The sequence below is a fragment of the Procambarus clarkii genome, chromosome 10 (genome assembly GCF_040958095.1).
Source record: "Procambarus clarkii isolate CNS0578487 chromosome 10, FALCON_Pclarkii_2.0, whole genome shotgun sequence".
In the NCBI taxonomy this organism is placed as follows: Eukaryota; Metazoa; Arthropoda; class Malacostraca; order Decapoda; family Cambaridae; genus Procambarus; species Procambarus clarkii.
The window spans coordinates 26,767,222-26,790,917 of record NC_091159.1 but is presented as its reverse complement, the minus strand read 5'-3'; the positions used below and the strand labels follow the sequence as shown (position 1 = coordinate 26,790,917).

The 23,696-nt window shown below is 46.0% G+C and overlaps 1 protein-coding gene across 1 annotated transcript in view; it reads left to right on the top strand.

Moving 5' to 3' along the window:
- Positions 1 to 23,696, top strand: part of LOC123752326 (T-box transcription factor TBX20-like) — a 142,830-nt gene that overhangs the window by 91,433 nt on the left and 27,701 nt on the right. The window contains exons 3-4 of the mRNA XM_069321776.1: positions 9,776 to 9,877; positions 11,810 to 11,981. Coding sequence (XP_069177877.1) covers positions 9,776 to 9,877; positions 11,810 to 11,981 — 274 coding nt within the window. The remainder of the gene's footprint in view (positions 1 to 9,775; positions 9,878 to 11,809; positions 11,982 to 23,696) is intronic.

The following is a 23,696-nucleotide window of genomic DNA, read 5'->3' as shown; positions in this document are numbered from 1 at the left end:
CAGCTTGGTTGCCCTGGTGACGCAGATACTCACTATCTACTCAGTCGATTAAGTGTCCCAGTGCCTGGGAGCATCCCAGTGTCTGGGATGCTCCCGGACGCAGGTTCGAATCCTCGTCACGGCCCTTATGAATTTGTTCATTTAACGAGGGAAACTTGAGCATTATAAAACAGGGGCGGGCGTAACAACATAGTAAGAGGTTGACTTACGCCAGGACAATGGGGCGTATAACGCCCACACAGCGGCCACCAGAGTCTAGTCTCCCTCCCACACCCGCTCTGTCACAAGGAAGGAGTTTGTCTGTCATTATTGTGATGTATTGTCCAGGACCATCGCCTCCGCCGGCCCCTCCACCACCACCACCACCACCACTATGACCACCTCCTCTACCACCACCATCCTCGCCACCACCACCTCACTGTCTACACCACCACTATTTGCCCCACTTCAACCACTACTTATAGATATAATAAATTCAATTTTGAAGCAATGGAGTGACGTGAACTCGCGTTCTCACAGACACCTGTCTTAACCCACTCGGCCACGATGGTACAAAAGCCGAACAACCCGGAACTCTACTAATTCACTGGGAGGTCCTGGAGGCACCAAACCGGAGCCCAACCAGGGTTTTACCGTCGACCCGACCACACTCTTACGCCACACTCACTTTGTACCATCGTGGCTGAGACAGTTAAGGCAGGTATATGGCAATCGCCAGACCGCAAAATCGTCACTCGATCCATTGCCTCAAAATGATTCTCATTGATATATCACGCCATTCTAATTTAATTGTGTATAAAATTCCAACACACCAGAGCCACACATAAACACGGAAACATCAGGAGAATATTAAATTGAAATTAAGTTTATTGAAGTATAAATACATACAAAGGGATGAGGTAGCTCAAGCTATTCTCACCCCGTTCAGTACAACGTGTTATATATATATATATATATATATATATATATATATATATATATATATATATATATATATATATATATATATATATATATATAGAAGAAGGTCCTAATAGGTTGAGTAGAAGAACTCCCAGAACCCCATCAAGCAGGTATCGAGCAGGTAGGACTTTCACAGGGTCCCTTGAAGGGTCCTGCCTGGGACACAGCCTATCCCCCAAGGATGGGGGCTCGTACTTTTTCTGGGACTCGTGCAATTACTCCTTTAATGACCTGCGAAGTCACTTCCTCAAAGGAATCACGCATTCATTCCCCCCCCCCCCCCCCCCCAAGGATTCATGCATGCACTCCCCTCCCTCAAGGGCCCACGCACGCACGCACTCCCCTCCCTCAAGGACCCACGCACGCACGCACTCCCCTCCCTCAAGGACCCACGCACGCACGCACTCCCCTCCCTCAAGGACCAACGCACGCACTCCCCTCTCAAGGGCCCACGTACGCACTCCCCTCAAGGGCCCACGCACGCACTTATCAGCCGATGAAACTTCTAGCAAATAAGCAATAGGAAAATTGTATCGTCGTATGAATTTTGCCTCTCTGGAGGGCGTGGTGTAGCAACACCATTCCACCCAACGAACCACACCAACAGCAACCATTCCACCCAACGAACCACACCAACAGCAACCATTCCACCCAACGAACCACACCAACAGCAACCATTCCACCCAACGAACCACACCAACAGCAACCATTCCACCCAACGAACCACACCAACAGCAACCATTCCACCCAACGAACCACACCAATAGCAACCATTCCACCCAACGAACCACACCAACAGCAACCATTCCACCCAACGAACCACACCAACAGCAACCATTCCACCCAACGAACCACACCAACAGCAACCATTCCACCCAACGAACCACACCAACAGCAACCATTCCACCCAACGAACCACACCAACAGCAATATACCAGAGAGGTGTGAGGTGCAAGGGTACAAGAATGAGGGGGGAGGGGGGGAAGTAGTCGAACAAATTTCCACGTGTTTGCATCACTTAGCAATTGCCTTAGAACTGTCATCTTGCAGGTGTAAAGACGGTATCTTTTTTTTAGCATTTGTGTTGCCAGATGCAGGTGCAGGGAGAGCATTAATTATATTCATGTCAGTGACGGATGCTGAAAGGTTGACAGGGCCTCGCTTGACTCACAATCCCACACACCGATCATTTCATCCAATATATCCCGGGGCAAAGCTGTGGATGATAGCGCATCTTTTTAGATTTACTGACCGCAATTTGTGTTCTCGTTAATGCAGGGCTTGTTTGTGTGTTCATGGTGGTAAGTCTATAGAGTTATTGGTGTTGGTGACTGTCATCTGAGGTGGCTATAGACAGCGTGTGTTGGGTTGTTGTGGTCCTCAGCATGTACACCGTGAGGTCCGCAGTTCGGTAAATTAACCTGAAAGTTTATAATTACTTCAGTGTTAAGTATAGGGATATATATACACTGAGAGATGTATATATTTTAAAGTTTGCTTTAGTACAGGACTAAATTATGTTTTTGTTGGGGGGGCCTCGTATAGCGATAAGACGTTACTTTGTAGGTTATGAAGTAATGACTGTCTTTCTGATCCACACTCTACATTCTTGATATTGTATTAATGAATAGTTTTTACAAGTAACTTACGTCAAGTTGTGTGTTTGTTACTTGTCTCATATTTTGTGTGTGTACATAATCGAGCTTCAGCTCTTGGACCTAGTATGCTCAGCCGTAGGGCTTCCAAGATAATGGCTCCAGACCTAATTGATGGCCAGCAACCTATTAAATTATATAATAAACTAAGCGTGTGTGTGTTCGAAAACGGGTGTTCTTCTCATGTATATATTTTAAAGTCAGTAAACATGACTCCCAACAACATAATTCTCAGCTATGTCGTTACATTCACTGTACAGTACCAGGCGTGTACACACACACACACACACACACACACACACACACACACACACACACACACACACACACACACACACACACACACACACACACACGAGAATGGGAGGGGGGGATAGCAGTGTTGAAATCCTCTTCTGATAAGAGGCTCGACAAACATATTCCAATTGTCGTAAAGAGTATTGAATGTTTAACCATTATCGGCTATTCACTTCCTCAGTAGTGTATATTTGGACGATCAATACATTATGAAGGCAGTGGAACCTAGACGGCCGCCGAGTGTGTCTCAGGAGACGACGCAAGGCTGCTAAGATAGAGGCTTCAATAGTAACTCGAGACGTGATCAGACCAAACGAAGACGGAATTAGCTGGGTAAAAAGAGACACTGAGTAGCTAGTCGTCAAGAACATGAACTTACACCAGACAAGTATACGCAATCTGGGAATCGTGTCTTCGTTTTCACCTTAATGTCAGAAGAACGTTAAGGCGATGATCATCGGTTACAGAGGCCGTTGATTGCGTTCCCAGGATGAAAGGAAGGACCCAACGACTTGATATTTTAAACTGACCATGCAAGGTCTTATTTTTGTGCCTTTTATCATTTGAAAACCTGGTGAGCGTTGCTCTGTCATCTCCCTGCCGTGGTGAGGGAATATGTCTGGATGTCGTGTTGAGGTGGGCGGAGTGTTGGGTCGACACTGGCTCTCACTAAGAGGCATTATGCAAAAATATTCGAAGCAGTTTCAAGGTTTCGAATAACACTAAAGAAAGCTTAATGAACGCGCTTGTAATCTTTCCCCTCCAGAGTCCCTACTCACAAAAATAAAATGTTGCTGTGTCTACTGGACTGAGTACTTTATTTTTCAAGTCCTAAAGGGTATCTTGGCCTACAGGATGCCCGACGTGTGAAGCAGGCACTAACGTTAGTGCTGTTGAGCACTCGAGTGCCTCAAACTCTGCTAGTGCAACCTGTCCTCCAACAACCTGTCCTCGTACGACGTGTCCTCCTACAACCTGTCCTCGTACGACGTGTCCTCCTACAACCTGTCCTCCTAGACCCAAATATTGTCGTACTAGAAAATGGAAGCGGCTGGCGAAAGTGACGTACTGTCCCGTTTTCTGTTTTAGGTCCTCTGGTAGGTTAGGAGACGACACTTTAAACTGATCGTTTTCTTGACGTTGGGCAACCTTAGGAGGACGGGCTGGCTAGCCAGCAGCGCTCTCTCCCTTGACAGATTTACGCCCGATTTCATGAGTTGTAAGTTTGCCCTCCGCTCGGCCACACAATACCACACACGCACTGCAGAGCTTTACTGGTGAGCCAGGTCTCGGCCCAGCAACTTGTTTCCACAGCGAGAGGCACAGAAAGCAGTGACAGGATAGACGAGAGGCAGTAATAGAGGATAGACGGGAGGCAGTAATAGAGGCTAGAGGGGGAAGCAGAGGGTCGCTAGCTGCCTCGAGAAGTCATGAACGGAAACGTATCTTGTCCTTTCATTGCCAAGTTAGCCCCAGCTCCTCCACCCCAGCTCCTCCACCCCAGCTCCTCCACCCCAGCTCCTCTACCCCAGCTCCTCCACCCCAGCTCCTCTACCCCAGCTCCTCTACCCCAGCTCCTCTACCCCAGCTCCTCCGCCCCAGCTCCTCCGCCCCAGCTCCTCCACCCCAGCTCCTCCACCCCAGCTCTTCCACCCCAGCTCCTCCACTCCAGCTCCTCCGCCCCAGCTCCTCCGCCCCAGCTCCTCCGCCCCAGCTCCTCCACCCCAGCTCCTCCGCCCCAGCTCCTCCGCCCCAGCTCCTCCGCCCCAGCTCCTCCGCCCCAGCTCCTCCGCCCCAGCTCCTCCACCCCAGCTCCTCCGCCCCAGCTCCTCCGCCCCAGCTCCTCCACCCCATCTCCTCCACCCCAGCTCCTCCACCCCAGCTCGGCCAGACGCTTCACGTTGAAGCGTGAACGCGCAGTTTGTAACACTAATCCTATAGAATGTCAATCAAATATGATTCTGTTGAGACAACCTCAATATATAACATCAATGTCGGGTTAAATTGTTTATGTATCTTAAATTTGTGTATCTCTCTCTCTTGCCCCCCCCCTGCCACCCCACACTTACCTCCCCCCTTTTTGCCCTCTCCTATTCCTCCCTTCTCACCCCTTCCACTATGCCCCCCCCCTTCCTCCATTCCCTTCCATTTCCCCCTATCCCCCATCACCCTCCAACCCACTTCCTATCCCCCCCTTTCTTTTCTGGTCTCAGTACTCCCCCTCTCTTTCAGAATCCCCTTCCTCTCCACATCCCCCTCCCTTCAGTCACCCTCACCCCTCTCTTCTCCGGCATCTCCCATCACCCCTTCACCGTCCCTTTCCCTCTCCGTCCCTACCCCCGCCTGGGCCCCCAGGGCGCCCCACGGGGGTCAGGGCAGAGGAATGCCTCAGATGGCGTCGTTGTGGGAGCCACAAGACGTTAACGAGCAACCACTGCCATTGTTTGTGTAAATATTGTCGAGGCTGGTAATGTGCGCGTCCTCCTCCGGCCTCCGTGAGGACGTGCTGCATTCTTGGGCTTGTTAGAGGACGTGTTGCATTCTTGGACTTGCAAGAGGACGTGTTGCATTCTTGGACTTGTTAGAGGACGTGTTGCATTCTTGGACTTGCTAGAAGACGTGTTGCATTCTTGGACTTGCAAGAGGACGTGTTGCATTCTTGGACTTGTTAGAGGACGTGTTGCATTCTTGGACTTGCTAGAAGACGTGTTGCATTCTTGGGTTTGCAAGAGGACGTGTTGCATTCTTGGGCTTGCTAGAAGACGTGTTGCATTCTTGGGCTTGCTAGAGGACGTGTTGCATTCTTGGACTTGTTAGAGGACGTGTTGCATTCTTGGGCTTGCTAGAAGACGTGTTGCATTCTTGGGCTTGCTAGAGGACGTGTTGCATTCTTGGACTTGCTAGAAGACGTGTTGCATCCTCGGACTTGCAAGAGGACGTGTTGCATCCTCGGGCTTGCAAGAGGACGTGTTGCATCCTCGGGCTTGCAAGAGGACGTGTTGCATCCTCGGACTTGCAAGAGGACGTGTTGCATCCTCGGGCTTGCAAGAGGACGTGTTGCATCCTCGGACTTGCAAGAGGACGTGTTGCATCCTCGGACTTGCAAGAGGACGTGTTGCATCCTCGGGCTTGCAAGAGGACGTGTTGCATTCTTGGACTTCCAAGAGGACGTGTTGCATCCTCGGACTTGCAAGAGGACGTGTTGCATCCTCGGGCTTGCAAGAGGACGTGTTGCATCCTCGGGCTTGCAAGAGGACGTGTTGCATCCTCGGGCTTGCAAATGAATATCTTAATTCGTTTCTCAACCAGATTCAAAAATGCCTCAAATTTCTTTACGTACTACACGAAATTATAATTAAGGAAATATAGAAGTATTGAACCTAATTGAAGGCAAACGTGAAGGAAAACCTTCAAAGTGACATCCAAGTCAATTTTAATCTCCGTCTTGGCAATAGTCTGCCGTCACGTGGGATTACTGAAGATAAAACATCCAGGGTCGAATCCTCCTCAGGATTTCCATTGATTTTCTCACCGATGTATCATGTTAATGGGATTTTTTGTGTAGGATTTGTGATTTTTTGTATAGGATTTGTGATGTTTTTGTGCAGGATTTCTCATATGTGAAAAAGGAAATTGATCGCAAAAATACATGAAGTATTATGTGGGGTGACGTCACCAGGATGGGAAGTGTGACGAGACGTTTGAGAAACTTGTCCTTCGAGTGACAGTTTCGTGACGGCTCGTCCTTGACTGACAGTTTCGTGACGGCTCGTCCTTGACTGACAGTTTCGTGACGGCTCGTCCTTGACTGACAGTTTCGTGACGGCTCGTCCTTGACTGACAGTTTCGTGACGGCTCGTCCTTGAGTGACAGTTTCGAGACGGCTCGTCCTTGACTGACAGACCCGTGACGGCTCGTCCTTGACTGACAGACCCGTGACGGCTCGTCCTTGACTGACAGACCCGTGACGGCTCGTCCTTGACTGACAGACCCGTGACGGCTCGTCCTTGACTGACAGACCCGTGACGCTCGCCTCGCCTAGCACACAGACGGAAGATTCACTCATCTTGGAAAATGGTGTTGAAAACTTAAGTCTTCTCAATACCATTTATATATATATAGATTTGACGATAAAGACGAAGCCTTTCTTGACAGCCTCCACACGAGCTGCCTTCTCTCTTCCGCTCTTCAACCCTCTCTTCTTCCCCCCCTTCCCTTCAACCCCTCTTCCCTTCCCCCCTTTAACCCCTCTTCCCTTCCCCCCTTCAACCCCTCTTCCCTTCCCCCCTTCATCCCTCTCTTCCCCAGCTCCCCCACAAGACACGGAGCCAGCAAGCAACTTCCGTGTCTGTTAGCAAGTGTTCGGGTCCCATCCGTCAGGTCGCCGCTCTGGGCCAGGAATTCCGCCTACATGCCGTTGGCGTGTAAATGATCCTCCTCCTTCTTCTTAATAGTGACAACCGCGGTGAACAGTGAGCACGGCATCCCGGCCCCCCAGCACGGCCACATACCCCGGCCCCCCAGCACGGCCACATACCCCGGCCCCCAGCACCAGCACATACCCCGGGCCCCTAACACATACCCCGGCCCCCCACCACCACCACATACCCCGGCCCCCAGCACCACCACATACCCCGGGCCCCCAGCACATATCCCGGCCCCCAGCACCACCATACCAACCTGTCCTCTCGCATAACACATCGCATGATAACGTAACGTAATAAGATGTACTCAAATTCATAGTTGCTTGCAAAAGGGATGAGATGTCCCGTTTTCTATGTGTGGGGGACTTGGTTACGTTAGGTTCAGTCAACTTAGTACATCGTTAGCCTCTACCTGGCCCACTAAGTGCTTCTTGTTTCTTGCCTCAACATTAAAGACATAATTAAACAGATTGAAGAAGGTCTATTGACTCACACGAGGCAGCTGCTATTGATATCCACCCAAACTCATGCACAAGTTTGTCTAACCTACGCTGGAAACAACAAGGGATCCCACGTCTCTGTTGCTCTGATCAGTCATTATCTATGATTGTTCTTCGGGCTGTTTGGTTTGGATCTTACACCGACGTCTGGTGCGAGGGGGGGGGGGGGTAGAGGGAGAGATGGAGTGGGAGAGGAGAGGGAGGGAAGGCGTGGGAGGGAATGGGGGGGGGGGGGAAGGATGTGGGGGGGGGGGGACAGCTTCTTCACTTCGTCGCCATCTCGACCGGAGTTCCGTTCTGGCGGTTAATTTGCATACAGTGATCACATAACTTCCGATCTGATGCCATTCTCGCCCTACACGATCTTCAAGGAAGAAGAATAACTCTCTCTCTCTCTCTCTCTCTCTCTCTCTCTCTCTCTATATATATATATATATATATATATATATATATATATATATATATATATATATATATATATATATATATATTTTGTTTTTTTCTAAGGTTCGAATCCTTCATGGAGAAGAGTTCTTTGGTTATATAATACCAACATATATATATATATATATATATATATATATATATATATATATATATATATATATATATATATATTAGTATATTTTGGTAGCAGTCTTTCCTGTAGACATATTTTATTAAATATGACCGAAAAAGTAAGATTAATAATTCTAACACGAATTTTCTCAATCTTTCGTACATTATGCTTCACTGTTGGAGGTAAATTAAAAATCACTTCTCCAAAATTCATTTTTATTTCTAGTCTGACGCGACACGGGCGCGTTTCGTAAAACTTATTACATTTTCAAAGACTTCACAAATACACAACTGATTAGAACTTGCGTTTCCCTGATTTTATATCTACATTTGAGTGAGGTGGGAAGGGTGATGTGGCATTACATTTTGAGTAAGGTGGGAAGGATGATGTGGCATTAGAGGATATTAATAGGGTATTAAAAGTATCAACACAAGACAGAACACGAAACAATGGATATTGAATAGAAGTGTTTGTAGAAAGCCTATTGGTCCATATTTCTTGATGCTTCTATATTGGGGCGGAGTCTTGAGGTGGGTAGAATATAGTTGTGCAATAATTGGCTGTTGATTGCTGGTGTTGACTTCTTGATGTGTAGTGCCTCGCAAACGTCTAGCCGCCTGCTATATATATATATATATATATATATATATATATATATATATAAGTATATCACCTAACCTATTACGAGGGTTAGGTAATTATAAAGAGAAAGCGCTAAGCCAGTACCATTACACAGCACTTGGGAGGGATTTTGGGTGAATGCTCTGGGATAGAAGGGTAGGATTGGTGCCCAACCACTTGGACCGTCGAGGATCGAACGCCGACCTGCAACAAGCGGGGCTGTTGCTGAACCAACCAGTTCAATTGGTTGGTTAACCCGTTAAGATGTAATTAGTATATTTAAATGGGTCACCAAAGTATTATCCTCTTTGCCCCCCATTAAACTTCATTATAAATTAATTTTCGTATTTTTAACTCATTCAACTTTTTTAACACTGTTATTGATGCAGTTTAGTGTATTAGAAGTCCAGTAGGCAGTTTAACCCATTACAAGATCATCATTTTAACCATTTGGATGATAATACAATAATTTGGTTTCAGTATTGTTACTTAATCTAGTTTAACAAATCAAGAGGTTATCCTCTTATGTCATACCTATTTATGATTGATATTTTGAGATTAGATTTTACCCCATGTTAACCAACTAACCAATGAAATTATCCCTAATTTATTTTTCTAGGTAATATATGGTTATCTTTTTTGTTTTTTTGTTGTTTGACAAAATAACTCCCCCATTTGAACTAGGTTATCTCCTATTTGTTTTTTCTTATTAATATATGAGTGACTTCCTCTGACGTGCTACTGTGTCTCCCTCAGGCGGATGTTCCCCACCGTTCGAGCCTCCTTCACGGGTCTCAAGTCGGAGCAGCGCTACGCAGTCCTCCTTGACATTGTTCCCGTCGATAACAAACGTTACAGGTACGTCTTGTGGTCGGCCAGGTCACCCTTCTCAGATGCGTCACAGAAAGCTTTCCCGGGTGCCACATGTTCTCTTCTCAGAGGTTAAGGGCCCTTCCCCCGTTAGCAAAATCACTATACATAGAGTTTATGTGTTAGCAAAAGACCTACCATCAATGTATATTTACTGTAAATACAGAGATACTGTAATGAAAAAAGTCCCATAACTAGCTGACAACATAATTGTGTGTGTGCAGATTAGATGTAATTATTAATGTAAAAATCTCTGCTGGGGTCTGTTAAAACCTTTTGTGCACTACGTAATCTTTTTTGCGCTACCGCTCACAGGATGTGAGTGGTAGCGCAAAGTGATTTATTTGAATCACTCAAAGTGATTCCAGAGTGATTTATGTTTTGTGGCATTCTAGCTCTTTCACACGCACACCCACACACATACACATACACACCCACATACACACCCACATACACACCCACCTACACACACACACACACACCCACACACACCCACACACCCACACACACCCACACACCCACACACACCCACACACACACACACCCACACCCACACCTACACACATACACACCCACACCTACACACATACACACCCACACCTACACACACACACCCTCTCTCTCTCACACACACACACACACACACACACACACACACACACACACACACACACACACACACACACACACACACACAGTGTGATTAAACACATGTAGCCACACGTGCGTGCATGTGTGTGTGCAACAGAGGGATGAGAGAAGGGAAAGAGATGATCGTGTACAACCGCTTGTTAGCACACTAGAGAGAACACCTGTGTAAACATATGTACACAAGTACACCACATAGATTAACAATACACAGGTGTTGTCACAGGTCTGATAACAAGGTGTCTCTCTGATTTGCAAAACATGCGTTGTTGCTAGCTAGCTTCTGTTGCTGGTGGGTATACTGGTGTTCCTAACTTGCTGGTTTACTTTGATTTACTTAGGTTAAGTTTACTTCTGTTGCTGGTAGGTTTACGTGTGTTGTAAGGGGTAGAGCAGGGAGTGTTGTGACCTAGGAACAACCAAGTGCTGTCAGGAGGGTCACTATAACAAGTGTTGTCAGGAGGGCCACTATAACAAGTGTTGTCAGCCAGGGTCACTATAACAAGTGTTGTCAGCCAGGGTCACTATAACAAGTGTTGTCAGCCAGGGTCACTATAACAAGTGTTGTCAGCCAGGGTCACTATAACAAGTGTTGTCAGCCAGGGGTCACTATAACAAGTGTTGTCAGCCAGGGTCACTATAACAAGTGTTGTCAGCCAGGGTCACTATAACAAGTGTTGTCAGTCAGGGCCACTATAACAAGTGTTGTCAGCCAGGGTCACTATAACAAGTGTTGTCAGCCAGGGTCACTATAACAAGTGTTGTCAGCCAGGGTCACTATAACAAGTGTTGTCAGCCAGGGTCACTATAACAAGTGTTGTCAGCCAGGCTCACTATAACAAGTGTTGTCAGCCAGGGTCACTATAACAAGTGTTGTCAGCCAGGGGTCACTATAACAAGTGTTGTCAGCCAGGGTCACTATAACAAGTGTTGTCAGCCAAGGTCACTATAACAAGTGTTGTCAGCCAGGGTCACTATAACAAGTGTTGTCAGCCAGGGTCACTATAACAAGTGTTGTCAGCCAAGGTCACTATAACAAGTGTTGTCAGCCAGGGTCACTATAACAAGTGTTGTCAGCCAGGGTCACTATAACAAGTGTTGTCAGCCAGGGTCACTATAAGTGTTGTCAGCCAGGGTCACTATAACAAGTGTTGCTAGCCAGGGTCACTATAACAAGTGTTGTCAGCCAGGGTCACTATAACAAGTGTTGTCAGCCAAGGTCACTATAACAAGTGTTGTCAGCCAGGGTCACTATAACAAGTGTTGTCACAGGTACGCGTACCACCGGTCCTCGTGGCTGGTGGCAGGAAAGGCCGACCCACCGCCGCCCTATAGGCTCTACGCTCACCCAGACTCTCCCTACACCGGCGACCAACTCAAGAAGCAGATCGTCTCCTTCGAGAAAGTCAAACTCACCAACAACGAGATGGACAAACACGGCCAGGTGAGGATACGAACTGTGTGTGTGTGTGTGTGTGTGTGTGTGTGTGTGTGTGTGTGTGTGTGTGTGTGTGTGTGTGTGTGTGTGTGTGTGTGCGCGTATATCTTTGCCTCTATGTCTACGTATCTTTGAGTCTGTATGTCTGTTCTAATGTTTTCTTGATGTGTTGGTGTTCTTCCTCAACCCGTCCTCGACTCAAGTCCATTACATCCAGCGGTCAACCCCACAGACGCATTCATATATTTTAACATGCTGTTCATTCAAAACGGGAATTTTCTCAAGTATAAATTAATATTATAATATATTAGCATATTGTGTATAAATAGGCATAGGTTAGGTTAGGTTAGGTGTTCAGGTTCTGTTGGCGATTATTTGTATTTGTAGTACGTGGGTGAAGCATTTATAGCGTTGTGATTCGAACAAAATTCGTCAGTGAAGCACTTGTTCCGGATATGTTCGAACGTCAGCAGTTGTGAGTCGTGTGTAAACCGCTTTTCATTCATAAACAGGGGGTTTGGCGGGTGCATGGAATCACTTTTGGATCTTTGTTTGGAGGACGAGCTGTCTTCCTTCATGTGGTGTCTCATTTGTTCTTCTAAGGTACCATATGCAGTGGTTGTGCATTCAGCGTCTCATTCTCTCTCATTCTCTCTCTCTCTCTCTCTCTCTCTCTCTCTCTCTCTCTCTCTCTCTCTCTCTCTCTCTCTCTCTCTCTCTCTCTCTCCTCTGACGTGAAGTAGGCCATTATACAGCCCACCTGGAGGGAGGTTCAGTGCTCTAAGAACTCTGGCAATCCTTCACTTCCACTACCAGATGACCGGTCGACGCCTACGCCGCAGTGTGCTCGACCGAGCGAGGTCGAGCACACGACGGGCAGTAACGTACATTCTGACCAGCACGACGAGCACAGGGGAGCAGAAATGATCCTACACGGATGACAGACCAAGCAGGCAGGTCCATCATCCTCACTCTCGAGACAACATTCCTGTCCATTACCCGGCTTAAGGCATCGACCACGCCCACATCGCGAGTCACAGCTCACGCCCACACCGCGAGTCACAGCTCACGCCCACACCGCGAGTCACAGCCCACGCCCACACCGCGAGTCACTGCCCACGCCCACCTCAGAGCCTGGAGCGCAACGGACCATGACCTCTCCTGACCCGCCGAAGGTCGTACCAAACAACATACACAAATTCCACGAAAACCAGTTGAGGTCCGACTTAAAGTAATACACTGACAAGAACGCATCGATTAAAGTGAATTAAGAGAAACGCACAGATGAAAGCACCTTTACAGGATCCCACTGATGACGTCGTATCAATAACAACACTCAAGGGTTCTTATGTACATTTATATTCGAATAATAACAATAATACTAATAATAATAATATTATTATTATTATTAATTAATTAAAAAATATATAGAAGAACATTATACAGTTATTAACTCAGTAATTACATAAATACATATTTAATAAAGCCACTGTCGGACTTTGCTTAGTAAAGTAAGTTCGGTGCTTCCGAGCGGCAGATATTGTTGATTTTATTCACTGTATCTTCATTCGTTACATTTACGCAGCAATTAACAAAGCCAGTACATCTTTTCTCAATCATGGCGGCTGTGTTTGCATTTAATCGTCCTGAGCTCCAAAACGCCACGATGTTGTTTATAACAACAATAACCTAATTAGGTTGTGATGTGTCCAAACTTGTAAACTGCTTAATAAATGTAAACAAAGCCGCAATGATTAAGGAAAGATATACAGGTTTCGTAAGTGGTTGTGTGATGAGTCCTGCCTTGGGATCCCTGGCCTGTGTTGCTGGTCAGATGTTGACATCATGATCACATGATGTCAACATCTGACCACCTGACATCCTTGTGTGCCTACAACCCCCTCACATACAAGGGGGAGAAACAAGTCACAGCCCCGCTCCTGTGCCAGGTAAGTCCACTACGGGCTCACCATAGCCCGTGCTACTTGCAACTTTTTGTTTCCAGTAGCTGAATCTATAACAACAACAACCCTCACATGCGCCAACCATGACCCAAGAGCGTGTACCTTCTCACCCACTTCGGCTTGAGCGGATATTTACAACAAATTCGCTTGCCGGCGGCCGCGAGTGTGGTGATGGGTGTTTACAGTGACCAGTGGTGATGGGTGTTTACAGTGACCAGTGGTAATGGGTGTTTACAGTGACCAGTGGTAATGGGTGTTTACAGTGACCAGTGGTAATGGGTGTTTACAGTGACCAGTGGTAATGGGTGTTTACAGTGACCAGTGGTGATGGGTGTTTACAGTGACCAGTGGTAATGGGTGTTTACAGTGACCAGTGGTGATGGGTGTTTACAGTGACCAGTGGTAATGGGTGTTTACAGTGACCAGTGGTGATGGGTGTTTACAGTGACCAGTGGTAATGGGTGTTTACAGTGACCAGTGGTGATGGGTGTTTACAGTGACCAGTGGTGATGGGTGTTTACAGTGACCTGTGGTGATGGGTGTTTACAGTGACCAGTGGTAATGGGTGTTTACAGTGACCAGTAGTAATGGGTGTTTACAGTGACCAGTGGTGATGGGTGTTTACAGTGACCAGGGGTGATGGGTGTTTACAGTGACCAGTGGTGATGGGTGTTTACAGTGACCAGTGGTAATGGGTGTTTACAGTGACCAGTGGTAATGGGTGTTTACAGTGACCAGTGGTAATGGGGGTTTACAGTGACCAGTGGTAATGGGTGTTTACAGTGACCAGTGGTAATGGGTGTTTACAGTGACCAGTGGTAATGGGTGTTTACAGTGACCACTGGTAATGGGTGTTTACAGTGACCAGTGGTAATGGGTGTTTACAGTGACCACTGGTAATGGGTGTTTACAGTGGGCAAATTGAATGTCGATTGGAGGCGCTCGCCAGCAACCTGTCATCAGAGAGATCGTCGGTATTGTTCTATGGGGGAGGTACCCCTCCCTCCCCCACTCGAATCCCACACCCTACTCCCCAGTACAGAATGAAACACCGCTTTATTAATTGTAATAATACTAATTTTGACAATAATGATAAATATTAAATTAATACAATCACTATATCCGGCGTGATATATCAATGAGAACAAAAAAATCATCTGGGACAATGAGGGGTGACTTGACCCGGCGTTCTGGTGATTCCCAGACACCTGGCTTAACCCACTCGGGCCGACGATAGGACAAAAGTCATTCAACGGTAGAACGAGAGCGTCCAGTCTTGCTGCATCGGCGGTTCAAGTGATCAGACACCGTTCCTTCACCCCAGCTCCTACTCCAGCCTCTCCTCTCCAGTTGTTACAACGTCACAAAAATATTGTACTAAATTGCATGAACCTAACCGAGGACCAGCGAATAGAAAAACGGAACACTACCATCAATTTAGCGAGCCGCACTGATCTATAGTACATCATATATTTACGTTGGGGATTTGCACGTCAAAATACGATGAATTATTCGAAAGGACAGATTACCTATTCTGTTCTCGTATCCCTACCAGATGCTATATAGTCATACTGGCTTAGTGCTTTCTCCTGAGAATAACCTAATCTGCCGGAAGATACAAGTAGCCTAAGCTCCAGTATCATTTTAAAATATATTTGATCTAAACTTACGTGAACTTTACCTGCGTCCTTCAAGTAAGTTTACTAAGATAAGTCAATATAATCCCAGAAGAATAGAGCAGCTTAAGTATGTAGATAGGAGCTGCCTCGTATGGGCCAATAGGCCTTCCGCAGTTACCTTTATTCTTATATTCTTATGTTCTTAAGCTGTATCTTAACTTCGTCCAGAATGGTCAGCGTTGGATTGAGATAATTATGAGAAGAAAGCGTTAAGCAAAACGACCATGCAGGACCTGGAATATGATGACAAGGAGCCGGCATACGAGTACTCATGAGCCATCGGGAATCAAACACCGACGTTGTGCAGACCAAGCCAAATGGATGAACTGGTCGGTACAGCAACCAGTATAATTATATATAATTATAATATGAAAGTATATATAGAATATAAAAATACATCGATATTTCAGCTCCCGGTCATGTGTTTGGATAGTATAATTGATGCTTCCATAATCAAATCGTAATATTTATTGTGTTCTCAGCCAACTCTATAACTTGTCAATGTCGTCCGAAAGAAAATATTATTATAGGAGGTTTTATTTATATGATTCCCGTTTTCTGTGACAATCCTGATGAGTAGTGAACCCTCACCTGCATGCTTAGTTGCTCGTGTTATTGTTAAATTATATTAATTACATCATTTTGTTGATATGGCATTGCTATAGAGCAGCTGTTCAAGTTCTTGAACAGTTGTACAAGTACAAAACAGCTGTGCAAGTTGCCGAACAGCTGCAGATACACGTAACGCTTCAATATTTCAAATGCAACATTTTCATTGTGCAATATATAGTTTGGGTTATGTATTTTGCAATGTTGTATGCAAGCTCTTGCACTATTTGGATACAGGGTGATGTCACGTGACATGTCCATATGACGTCATATGACATGCCTCTACCTCATACGGTGCCATGTGACCTCAGTAGGAACGACTGGATGCACACCACAACAGATCCCTAACTCCATGGCAACTATTTACTGCTGGGTGAACAGAGTCATCAGGAGTAAGGTCGTTCTAGGCCATATGCTGACCTTCCTCATATTGTAGCCCACAAAATTTGCCTGGGTACCCATTTACTGCTAGGTGAGCAGAGGTATCGGGTGAAAGGAAATGTTGCCCAAACATTTCCGTCCTGCCACGGAGAATCGAACGTGTTGTTTAGTGTTTACATATATATATGCTAGGCTACTGAAGATTACACAATAATGCCGTTTACACGTGCAAAAAATGCAGCATATTATATTATATACATCATAATATACATTGGATACATGAATGATACAGTACTAAAATATATCTTATACTGTAAGACCATTAGTTACACTGGGTACAGTTTTGTCTACGTTATTGCCTTGAAATGTTCCCAATATATATTAACGGAAATATCTGTTATACAAAATTTTCAGTAAAGTTTGAAAATAGATTTGTCAGCGCATATATTTTGTTTAAAAAAATTTAGCAGTAAAAAATGATCCTGACAGAATGCTAACATTATTTGTCTTTTATATTTCACGATAACGTGACCTGTCCGTCTACAGACAGGCATCAGTACACACCTTAATATTACATAACAACTTTAAAACCAAAATATTTCTCACCTTCCTCATTCTCAAAAAAAAAAAAAAAAAAAAAAAAATCTATTTAGTCAATAACATGTCGGCAAATTACAGCTTGCAAGACCAGTGATAAATCTTGCAGAAACGTTGCAAAGACGCAACGTTAAAAATAAGATGTGTGAGTATTTTGCTATGCGAGTGTTGTGTTGGCAGGCCGACGCGCCGACCGGCAGGGATAATTTGTAAACATGACAATGGGGGAGGTAGGTTGGAGGGGGCGGGTTGGGGGTGATGGGGTTGGTGGGGGGAGGGTTGGGGGTGGTGGTGGGGGGCGGGTTGGGGGTGGTGGTGGGTGATGGAGTGCGAGGGGAGGGGTTGTTGTGACAGGGTGAGGAAGTAGGTGAGGGGGTGACGTAGAAAGGGAGAATGATTGAAGGGAAATGGTTAGGAAAAAAATGGGGTGGAGATGGCAGTGTGCGCGCGCGCCCGTACACGTGTAGTTCGTCAGGCCATGTTTGTGAGAGTTGGTCTTCAACTCCTGGACCCGCCTATCAACTTTCATTCGGTTGGTGCAATTAAGCTCTTGTCGTGTCTTCTGAATTCTTGTATGGAGTTACCTCTACTGGCTTCCTTACTTGTTCCTTTTCCTAATTACTTTAGCTTTATAAAAACAAAGTGGCTCGTGGCTCCTTTCCTTTTGCGATCTAACCCTTGTCTTCACTGTCTCTGCCTTGGAGTATGTTGTATGTCGGGATCATATTCCCATTTTACATGCACCTCTCCAGTGTGGTTAGATCCAGCTTCTGTGATCTTTTCTCAAAGTTTTCTCGATTGCCTTTAGACTCAAGCACCGCTCACATGTTTTCCCAAGTCAAGCAATTCGTGTTAAAAGAGAGTAAAGAAAACAAGGAGAATTCAAAACGGAAAATTATTAGCACAGAGAAAATTCTAAAATATTCTAAAATGCTCTGATGAAGGCGAGTTAAGCCGAAAACGCGTTTAGCATTCTTTATTTTTCATATGTGGTTTTTCCGCATACTTGGATCAGTGTTTTTGTGATCGTTGTTCCATATATATATATAATTGCGATTGTAGAAATATAATATATAGAAATAGAAATATATAGAAATTGCGATTATATATATATATATATATATATATATATATATATATATATATATATATATATATATATATATATATAATCGCAATTTCTCAGAACTTTGTCAACAAACATGTAGCAATATTGTGACCGTGTTGTGTGTGTAAGAGCGAGATCTTCCACATCTCAACAGTGAAGGTCTTTAATTGAAAGAGTTGTCAAAGAAGATGAACCGGACACACCAAAACACAAGATCATACAAGTTAAAAACAAAAAAATAAGGATGCGGTTAGTAGATTAAATAAATATTACACGAATCATACAAACACATTAGTGAACAACGAGAGTAAAAAACCTTGAGCGAGCCATATCAAAAATTGCCGTTCGTGCCGTAATGGAATGACTTAACAGAAAACCGCAAAACAACGGCCGGCGCGGATCACGCTGGTGGTTCCCCACACACACACACACACACACACACACACACACACACACACATACACACACACACACACACACACACACACACACACACACACACTCACACACTCACACACTCACACACTCACACACACACACACACACATACACACACACACACACACACACACACACACACACACACACTCACACACTCACACACACACACACACACACACACACACACACACACACACACACACTCACACACTCACACACACACTCACACACTCGCACACACACACACACACTCACACACACACACACACACACACACACACACACACACACACACACACACACACACACACTCACACTCACACACTCACACACTCACACACTCACACACACACACACACACACTCACACACACACACACACACACACACACACACACACACACACACACTCACACACTCACACACACACTCACACACTCACACACACACACACACACACACACACACACACACACACACACAAAGCATCGTCCCACACCACAAAACTATTGGTCTGTGTATTGACAATATCATACAATTACCAACCAATTCTCTACTCTGCAATCACCAATTACCAGAACCTGCAAGAGTGTGTCGAGGATACAGGGTGGAGAGCATGGGGAGGGGCGGGGGGGGGGGGGGGGGGAGGACAGGTGATGCTGGAGGCGACTCTGGGGGGATGGGGGATGGGGAGGGAGTACTGGGCATGGAGGTACTCCTCCAAGTCTCTAGGGGAAGTCGCTGGAGGCGTGAGTGGGTGGTTGCAGACCTTGAGGCGATTAGGCTGGTGTTGAGCGCTGGAGGCGACTGCGTAAGACTAGATATTTACCTGAATTTACCCAAGGGCCACCACCTTTAGTTTGCCCCGACGGGGACAAGCAGCCGGCGGTGTGGCAAAGGTTCCCCCTCAAAATTCCTAAGTGTATTTGAGTTCGCTGGAGGAGAAACAGTAGAAATTAGCACGTTGAGGTTTTCATGGGAATGTTAGTGGAAATAGGTGGAGCAGGAGGTGGAGGTAGGTGGAGGTGGAGGTTGGTGGAGCAGGAGGTGGAGGTAGGGGAGCAGGAGGTGGTAGTGGCATACCTGGAGGCCTCGGGGGGGGGGGGGGGAAGGCAGAGGAGGGGTGGGCGGTGGTAATGGCTACCACGGGGTAACACAGCGGTAATGGCACGTCTGGAGGCAGGATATATGGGAGGGGGGGACGGGGGGGGGGGGGTGATCAGAGACCCAACACACACACACACACATTAGGCAGTGATGTGGTGGAGGCTGACTCCATACACTGTTTCAAGTGTAGATATGATAGAGCCCAGTAGGCTCAGGAACCTGTACACCAGTTGACTGACAGTTGAGAGGCGGGACCAAAGAGCCAGAGCTCAACCCTCGCAAGCACAAATAAGTTAGTACACACACACACACACACACACACACACACACACACACACACGGTGAGAAACCAAAAGCAGCCAAACTGTCATGAGAAGCATAAAAGTTATGTACATAAATGCAGATGGAATTGCTAATAAAGGAATAGTTACAAATGAGAATGGCAAAAGTACAACCATAGATGATCTCAATGATGGAAACAAAACTGTCAAGTGTTATGGGAAACTCAATTTTTCCCCGTAATGAGTAGATAAATAAGTAATTTATCAAGTAATAAATAGCTATAGGATGGTGTAGCAGGCGGTGTAGGCGCTATACTACCTATAGACCTATAGCTATAGGTGGTGTAGCTCAGTTGTTAAAGCTCCACTGGAGCTTTGAAGAAGTAAAATTAACAGAGGGAACTGACAGCAAGCTTATATTATATATATATATATATATATATATATATATATATATATATATATATATATATATATATATATATATATATATATTAAAAATAGCAACAGTGGGAGGCATGATAATACTGGAAGCAGTCATTTATAATCCCCTCCCTAAGTAATAGAAAGCCTAGAGAAAAATATGATGGATGTAGTGAGAATTGCCTGATGGTAATGGAAAAAAAGAGCCACAGTAGGATGGTGAATAAGAGCTAAAATCCTAATATTGGAGGGACTTTAACCACAGAGAAATAGACTGGATAAATAAAGATCTCCACGAGTGGTGATGAGACATACGAGAGTAAAACTGGTAGACATGACAGACACGCTTCTTAAAGCAACATGTCACAGACCCAACAAGAATGAGAAGAGACGATCTACCAGCAACACTAGACTTGGTGTTTTCCTGAAACGAAACAGACGTTGAAAGGATAAAGTATAAGATGGCTCTAGGAGCTAGCGATCACTGCATTATTGAGCTTGAACACGTAAGGGGAGCTGAAGGAATTGGTAAAACACGGAGAAGAGAGAGATTACAGACGTGCGGACTACAACACGAAAAGGGAATTTCTGCGGGAAATCCAATGGGAGAGGGAAATGGAAGAAAAGACAGCAAATGAGATGATGGATACGTTCACCAATCCACACACTAGAAGATGAAGGGACGACGACGTTTCGGGCCGTCCTGGCCCATTCTCAAGTCGATTCGACTTGATTCGACTTGAAAATGGTCCAGGACGGACCGTAATGTCGTCGTCCCTTCATCTTCTAGTGTGTGGATTGGTCAACATACTTCTGCCACGTTATTGTGACTCATCGCCTGCGAGACGATGGAATTCATTGCTGGGAAAAGTGCTGATGCAACAGAACAGTTCACACTACTCAAAGAGGTGGGAGGAAAAAGTTATGTGAACTCTTAGTTCGATAGGTAATGCAGGGAAGCAAATGGGCAAAAGAAGTACTAAACTACAGATTAGTGCCATTGATAAGTATTCTATGTATAGGATCAACTATGTGACAAAGAAATCAACATAGATTTAGAAAGGGAAAGTCGTGCCTGATAAACTTGACTGAGTTTTATGAAAGGTTTCTTAAAAAAAGACAGAAAAAGGAAGGTTGGGTAGAAAATTTGTCTAGACTGTCAAAAAGGATTTAACACTTGTTAAAGACTGTTGTAGAAAATGGAGAAGCAAGCTGGGATAACTGGGAAACCGCTGAACTGGGTAAGGAAGTATCTTAAGGACAAGTAGCAAATAGTCACAGTCAGAGGAGGTGTCCAGCTAGAGGAATGTAACAAGTGGGGTTCCACAAGGCTCTATCCTGGGGCCGCTGCTGTTTCTAATTTATGTGAACCACCTGCTCGAGGGCGTGAGCCCACACATGCCAATGTTTGCTGATGATGCAAAGCTGACGAGGTACTTGAAAACCGATGAAGACTACAGAAAGTCACAGGAGGACCACTCCTGGAGTATTCAAACAAATGGTTGCTGGAATTCAATCCCAACAAGTGTAAGATAATGAAGATGGGAAAGGGAGAGAGGAAACCTGAAGGCATCTACACCATATGGGGAAGGCAACTACTGGAATCAGAAAGAGAGAAGGATCTGGGGATGGATATAACTCCCACACTCAAATTAGAGGAGCACACAAATAGGGTGACATCGGCAGCATATGAGACGCTGGCAAATATAAGAACATCATATAGAAAGTTAGAAATATTTAGACTCACCTAAATCTTGACTCAAGACAATCTACACAACATTTGTTAGACCAATACTGGAATATGCAGCACCGGCATGGAATCCACACCTTGTGCAGCATAAAGTCAAAACTGAAAAAAGTACATAGGTTTGCAACAAGATTGGTGCTAGAGCTAAGTGGGTTAAGCTACAAAGACAGGCTAAAGAAACCTGTCTTCGTAGCTCTATTAGCTACGTTCTTTCTATCCTCACAACCCTATAGGAAAACAGGAAGAAAGAGGATATGATCACAACATACAAGATACCGTGGGGAATGGATAAGGTGGATAAGGATAGACGCTTTAGACCGAGAGACAGCGGGTCAAGAGGACACAGGTGGAAACTTTTAACACAAATACATCGAAGGAATGTAAGGAAAAACGCGCACCTCGTACGGGTGGTCAACAAGTGGAATATTCTAAAAGAAGTTGTGGAAGCCACCTCCGTCCACAACTTTAAGACCCGATTCGACGATGAATTTGAAAGCTAGAATAGTTAAGTTGAAATGCAACAGGTACCACAAGGCTGGTAGGCGGGGCATGAAGAGCTAGACCTCACCCCCTCGTAGGCACTAATAGATAAGAACTGATAGATAAGATAATAACCAAACCACATCAGAAGATGGAGAAACGACGTTTCGGTCCAACTGGACCATACGACTTGATAATGATCCACGACGGACCGAAACGTCCGTCGTTTCTCCATCTTCTGATGTGCGGTCTGGTCATCATATCTTCAGCCACGTTATTGTGATTGAGGGTGTGCAGTGACGGGTGAGTACACCCACCCAGCAGTACTCCCGCGGCCGCCACAACACCGCCCCCGTCGCCGCCCCCACCCAGCAGTACTCCCGCGGCCGCCACAACACCGCCCCCGTCGCCGCCCCCACCCAGCAGTACTCCCGCGGCCGCCACAACACCGCCCCGTCGCCGCCCCCACCCAGCAGTACTCCCGCGGCCGCCACAACACCGCCCCCGTCGCCGCCTCCTGCAGCGACCCCAGCACCAAGATCACACTCGCTGCCCAACACCAATCCCGTCATCCGCTTTGAAAAATGATCATAAAATTCGTGGTATATCGGGTAATTCGTCGTCATTGTAGCGAGAGGGGGGAGGGCGGGGTGTAAGGGGGGGGGGAGGAGGGGGATGGAGGAGACCACGGCGGCTCCCTGCGGCTCCCTGCGGCGTCCTGCGGCGTCACCGCAGGGAGCGAATCATCCGGGAAAACTCTACTGTTTTATCATCTCCGTTGCTCTATTCCTGCAGGAAGCTGACCTGATCCGCTCTTTAGAGCCGTGAAATCTGTATGACAACCTCCACCCCTTCCCCCAGAGAGGGTCGCACCTGGGGAGGGGTGCTTGCATGCTTGGAGGTGT